This window comes from Alosa alosa, chromosome 1, assembly GCF_017589495.1.
Source record: "Alosa alosa isolate M-15738 ecotype Scorff River chromosome 1, AALO_Geno_1.1, whole genome shotgun sequence".
NCBI lineage: Eukaryota > Metazoa > Chordata > Actinopteri > Clupeiformes > Clupeidae > Alosa > Alosa alosa.
The window spans coordinates 12,835,230-12,842,047 of NC_063189.1; the positions used below are offsets into that span (position 1 = coordinate 12,835,230).

At 39.5% G+C, this 6,818-nt stretch overlaps 1 gene segment (V, D, J or C); it reads right to left on the reverse strand.

The window, feature by feature from the left end:
• Positions 1-1,398: 1,398 nt before the first annotated feature.
• On the reverse strand, positions 1,399-5,983 carry LOC125305875. The segment is given in 3 exon segments: positions 1,399-1,721; positions 2,527-2,631; positions 5,944-5,983. Coding segments are annotated over 3 exon segments (468 nt in total).
• Between the last annotated feature and the right edge of the window lie 835 nt (positions 5,984-6,818).

Here is a 6,818-nt window from a genome sequence, read left to right on the forward strand (position 1 = left end):
ACAACTTACCTGTAGACATAAAGAGGATCAGTAGAAGTGTTTTCTCCATATGATGGAACAAGTCAGAAATTCTCTCTCTCTCTCTCTCTCTCTCTTTCCAGATGTGCTGCTTTGTGCATTTAAGAGGTTTTCTGCTCACTGGAAGCGAAACAAGCCACAGGAAGTGTTACTCTCAGTAAAAAAACTCTCATAGCCTAAAGCTATAAAATACAGCACAGCCATGGCTTGGGAGCCAAACAGTATTTGGTCAGTAAGGCTGTTCTTAAACATACTGGTCATTCCACCCAAGAATTTTTAAGAGTTTTAAAGCAATACGGTATAGTTATTTTACCTTAACATTACAGCTTCAGACTCAGACCTAAAGAATACATCAGCACGGTTGTTTTCCCCTGAACTGATAAAAATGTGTTTTTCTCTGTAAATTCTGTTTGCAGTATTATAACATTTACATTTACATAACATTTTTAACAAGCATATTGTGGTACAGGCATGAAGTCAGACATACACAGTTGCTGTAAGTGTAATTTAGTTATGTGACTTTTCTTTGGTTTCTACAGGGACACTTAACAACTCATTCTTGCATTTTGTTTTAAATTATTTTTATTATAATTGTTTGCTGTCACACTACATCATACTACATTGTTTATTGCATAAATGTTGCATGTGTGCTAATAAACCTGATACAGGCTTGAACTCTTCTCTACCACACTGTCCTCAATCAGATAGGTCCCCTTATAAGCCATGGTTCCAACCAAGGTTTTTTTTATATATAAAAAATGCCTTTGCAGTGACACTGGAACTCTGGGAAGTTTCAGGTCTAAGAAATGAATAAAAATGCCTTCATTTATTTAATATTTTGAAACCGCAGGGCACACTATGAGGGCACACTATGAACAGGCCTGATCCGAATGGTTTCTAATTAACTGATGTGTCGCAGGGCGCATCAAGCATAAATTAGTTGATTAATTAGTGTTTCTTGACAATTAGAGGAACATGACGGCCTAACTTTTGGTGGGCAGTTTGTTGTTGTTTTTTGCATCTGCAGTAAAGTAAGAATAAAAATAAAGCATGCACATCCAAGTTTTAAAATGACTTATGAAGGACTAATGCCAAAATGTTACAAAGTGAAAATACTATTGGGAGCTTCTCATTTTGTTATGACTTACAAGTAGACACTGGCTCATGCAGAGGCTCGGTTACTTCAGAAACACAGGAATTAAAGAACTGACAACAACGAGACAATGTATGGAATAAGAACAGTATGCATTTATTAATGTCTTTAATCTCTGTGGTTACCACTTTGTGCACAGCCTTTGAAAGGAGAGAAGGCTAAGGTGTGATGCAGGAGAGTTCAGTATAGTGCAAGTCCTCTCATGTCATGTCATGTGAGTTTTTGTACTACAGTGTGCCTGTTTCCTTCATTGTGGGCCTCATGGCACAGTAGTAGAGAGCAGAGTCTGTGAGTTTAGCAGATGAGATGTCCAGGAACATTTGATTTCTCTCCTCATTCATTCTCCCAGACAATCGAGTATCCTCCTCTGATGTCCCTGGCGTATCAGGACTGGTGATAAACAAGAGAAACTGGGGTGCTGATCTTGGGGACTGCCGATACCACTGTAGATAGTTTCCAGAGCTGTAGCTACAGGAGAGGGTTAAATCATCTCCCTCCACCTTGATAAGTTCAACACTGTTTGGAGTGATTTCTTTCCCATGGGTATTACCTGTACAGAAACACATATATGTAATATTTATGCAGCCTATTCTCTTATGACTATCTCTTATATTTGTTATGTTTCAGAATGATCAATAGCATACTCGTCATCATGGATACCATCATCATTTTTTCTTTACCTGAAAGGCCCATAAGTAATATGCCAAGAAAGAAGATCATTGTCGAGGTCTGCAGATCCAAGGCCAAAAATCCTCCTCACAGTGTTGGCATTGTGAAGACATCACAATCGTATCTTTCTAGCTCCTCCCTTTCATCAAACCAGAAAAGAATTTGCAAAAAGTTGAGCACTGGATCATTTATGACTGTAGTGTTCTTAATATTTGAAGTAAATCTTCTGTAAAATATATGAGGTGAGTAGACTTTCAGTAATATAAATTGCAATTAAGTTTTCATTGACCTGAATAGATGAAACAAGTAATAAAGCAGATGAGTTTAAAAAAACATATCAGTTATAAGCTTGTTTGGACCAATTGTCTACTTAAGGTGAACATGTCTTAATTTCCCATCTCTTTCACAGATGGACATTGTCAGTACTACTGGTTTGGGGGAAAGGTTTTTGTGTCATGATTTGATAGAGTCCTGTCACTGTGGGCCTCAGAGCACAGTAGTAGACAGCAGAGTCAGACACTCGCAGATTCTGGATGGTTAGAGGAAACGTTTTTGTTGTTGTGTCAAGCGTGGTATTAAATCTTCCTTCAAAGTTTTTGTCAGTGTGGCCATCAAATGCAGTTTTCCGCAGCATGTATCTAGGAATCTGTTTGGTTTCTGCTGGTACCAGAAGAGATACTGTTGACCTGCTGCTGCAGTGGTGTCATACTGACAGCTGAGTGTCACCATGCTGCCCTCCAGACCCGTCTCATCTTTAGGTTGAGAAACAGAGTCCCCCTCTGCAGAGCACACTGTGAAGACAGAAATGTATTTTAACAAAAGTATATTAATATTTCTATACATATTATACCGTCTATAAGAATCTCACCACAGAAGCAGGCAGCTAAAATGAGAGATGTTTTGATCCAGTTGGTCATGGCTTGACTGTACTGAACTGAAATCCAACCAGCAGTGCAGCTCAGTGTAAAGTCTCCCTCTGTCTGCCCAAACTTCTGTACTGTATTGTGTCATGAGCTATAGAATGATGCCCCCTTTCATTTGCAATGGGAACTGCATACACATAGTTGTTAAACAAGATGGCAGCAATGGAATTGAATGAAGAACAATTAGCCTTTATTGTTGTCTAACCATTAGAAATGACTGGAGTGCAAAGTACAAAAATACATAATCTTTCGTCTCACATCTCATGTTGTAAAGGTGAAATATATCATCTTTGTTTTGTAGTATGATAAAGGGATAAAGGGATGATAAAGAGGTTTTACTGAAGTGTTCAAAACACTCATGGTAGTTTGGTTATTTACAACCCCAACACAGAAAAAGTTGGGGCGTTCCATAAAATGCAAATATTCTGACTGATTACATCTATCCAATTGTGTGCAGATGTACATGTAGTGGACAAATTATGGAACAATATAATTATAATGCTTTTTAACATGAAGTTGCGAGATATTTGGGGAAATACTTTGCAAACAAGGGACAGAGCTGAAAAACAATATTGGATGGCCGTGGTCTTTTGGACCTCAGATGGCACTGCATTAAAACCAGACCTGTTTCTGTATGGGCTCAGGAAAACCTCCAATAACCATAGTCTGTGAGCACAGTTTGATACTCAATTCACAAATTCTAGTGTAAACTTTCCCATGCAAATGAAGAAATTGTATTTAGCAGGGCTTTGAATCAGAATTTTTCCCAATTGGTTCGGTTCAGACATAAACAGTATTTTGACGTTCCTGAACCCGCTATTGCAGAGTATACTGGACACTATTGCACTCCCTCTATTGCAGAGTATACTGGACTCTCTGGGGTAATGGAGTCCCCATCAGTTATACCTATACAGATATAAATAATTAAATGTTGTTCATTATGTATTGCTAAATATAGAAAAAAAATGCTAGCTTAATCTTCAATAGCATTCAAACACCTTAAAAAACATAGATACATACCCACAAAAGCTGAAAATAATACCACTACCAGAGGAATCATATTAACACAGCCAGTGTCTCAGATGTGAAACCACCATAACTACCCTACAGAGGAAGTGCATAATAAGAGTATTAATGGGAGAATTATTCCAAAAATAATTCAGTGGAAATGCATGGATTCAGTTGCTTCCAGTAGCAGCAACTGGAATCCATGCATTTCCACTGAATCTGACCCCTTATCATACCTGTTCGTTCGTACTCGTCGCTCGACTTATCGTGACTAAACAGATTTATTTGCATGGCTAGGCCGATGCCCGAGGCACCGCAACGAAAAACTGTTGGTAGCATTGGCTAACTAGCGCCAGATTTCTGAGTGCAGGGGACAAGCCGAGGTGAGCTATGAGACATACATTCACACTCGGTATCATGTTTCAACACACTTTAGGACAAAATCACACCGGAATTCTCCTTTAAGGAAGAGCATGGCACAAAGTAAATTAACTAGGGCTGAGACGATGTAATTGACTAGACTACATAAATTCGTCAAAGTGAATCATTTGTGTCAACTCGTCACAATGTAGATTTAATAATGCACCCGTGATGATCTACATCTCCACAAAATGTTTTAGAGCGCATTTTGAGAGATGTATCTAGGGCAGGGCTGTAGGCCTACCTGTTGCACGTGCTACAAATCATTCTGTGCGATGGATGATTTACCAACGTTACGTCTGATACAGTTTTGCCTATTTCTATACATGCGTGAGACTGAGATGCTTGTTTGTTTGTTTGAAGTGCGTGTTTAGGGTGTGAGAGGTGAATCGGTGTGCTTTGATTCCAGCTTGGTAGTTGTAGTCTATGCGATTAAAAAGCATGTGTGTGTGAAGTATCCAAACAATGATAACACTTTCATTATGGCTGCTTTAGCCACAGACCTTCAGCTAAGCTACTGTACAGTGTGTCCAATTTAGAAGTGGACACTTCATTCGCGCTTTCTGTGATTCACACAGCTGGGTGAAATGTATTACAACTTTTTGCCAAGAGGTGGCAGCTTAAGTCCGCTTGATACTGTAAGCCAGATGTTTTCAACCAGTGGTCCGAGGACATTGCTGGTGGTCCCTGACCATAGATTCAGTAGTTGCAATGTGGAAATCAGTATTTTTCCCACGAACATTAACGGATGCAGCTCTCAACTTGGCCCGTTAAAATGTGTCAGTCTAGCGACGCATTTCATGAAGGCCCTTTTGGACATGCCAGTTATTTGTACCACTGGTTAGATGTAAAACTGCATTTCGTTTTAGACTATTGGTATTTAATTTGTGCATTGACAATAAAGTTGAATATCATATGAACTAAAGATGACTGAAATCTTGCAAATGTAGAAGAAGAAACATTCACAAAAATCCATGGCATGACCTCTCGTCTTGGTAGCTGTTGAAAACTGCATGGGAATGACAGGGATTGTTTTGTAAATAAAATACATGTTTTAATTATCTTTCATAATTGTATAACCTCAGCCCACTGCTCTTGTCTTATAATATGATTATGACTCCCTCAGTTTTAAATGACAACTGCACTCATAAGGTATGCCTGCCTGTCTGTTCCTGTCATAGGTTTTTGTATGGGGATGTGTGTTTGTCATTCACTGTGGGCTGCAGGGCACAGTAGTAGAGGGCAGAGTCTGAGAGTTCAGCAGAGGAGAGATTCAGATAGACTTTCTCTTGAGTCATTCTTGCAGACAGACGGGGGTCTACGCTTGATATCAAGCCATTTGTATCAACAGTGTAAGTGGTTAGAAGATACTGGGGAGTTGAGTTTGGATGCTGTCGATACCACAGTAAATAGACTGAAACTGAAGAGGAGTAGCTGCATGAAAGGGTTAAATCAGATCCCTCCACATCAGACACCTCAGTCCTGTCTGGAGTAATCTCATCTCCATAAGCGAGTCCTGTCAGTGGAAACAAAGATTTTTTATTCAGCTCAAGGGACTTACAGATACAAATTGCAGGGGCCAGTCTCCTTTGATCAACTTAAGAGTGTGGTAGGGCCTTGCTCAAGGGCACAACCATGGCAGTCAGGAATAAAAATCACAAAAGTACATAATGGTATGCATATAATACATTCACATATACAGTAATTATTGTGAACTGTATGCATGTCTAAATCATGAACAAGACATCTTACCTGCTCTGACCGTGAGGAGTAGCACTGAGTAGAGCAGCATAGTGAACTCAACAAGGCTCCAAACAAGACAAAGAGTGCAGCATGTCGTGGACTTTTATTGACATATATCCTTTAGTTTATATATCTTTTATGTAGTATCTTTATTCTGTGTAATATCACTGTTTTGTGAAACTGAAGTCTGTAGTATGTTCAGTGTGGGAAAGGAAGACTGGTTTAAGGGAAAGAGCAGATGGCTGACAGGGGCATCAATAAGGTTTGGCGCCAGGAAATGTGATCAAAACCCAAAGAATGGCAAACCAAAGAATGGGGGAATAACAGGATGAGAGGGCAAAGGTGAAGTACCATTACTTGGTCAGTTATCTGTAAAACAAAGAGGGTCTTGTCTGGGATGACTTGAAGGGGTATAAAGGCTGGACAACAGCCAGAGGATGTTAGCTTACTGAGCTTACTTTGCTCACTGCTCACTTTCTTACTTTGCTTTCAGCTTAGCTTGCTTCACTAACTAATGCCCGAGTGCATTAAAGCCATCATCTGCAGTATACATCCACAGTGTGCGGACTTCTTTTGATGTTGTATTATTTAATGTGGATTTGACACCACATAATTGGCCAGCCAGCCAGGAGTTGGAAAGGACAATATTTAGGCATCATCTCAGAGTCCAGGGTTTGGTCAGGGAGAGGCTGATGCAACTTAAACTAAGGTGAGCAACTTTTGCTTAATAGCAGCTAGACTCCTCTGATCAGGCTGTACACTGAGTTATGAATACTTGTCTAAAACGTCCTCCAGTCAAAGAATCTTGCTAAAACAAAGACCAAGGGATTAATACTGCAGATTATGGTAAGCATTTGTGTGTATACTAATGGAAATGATTTTGC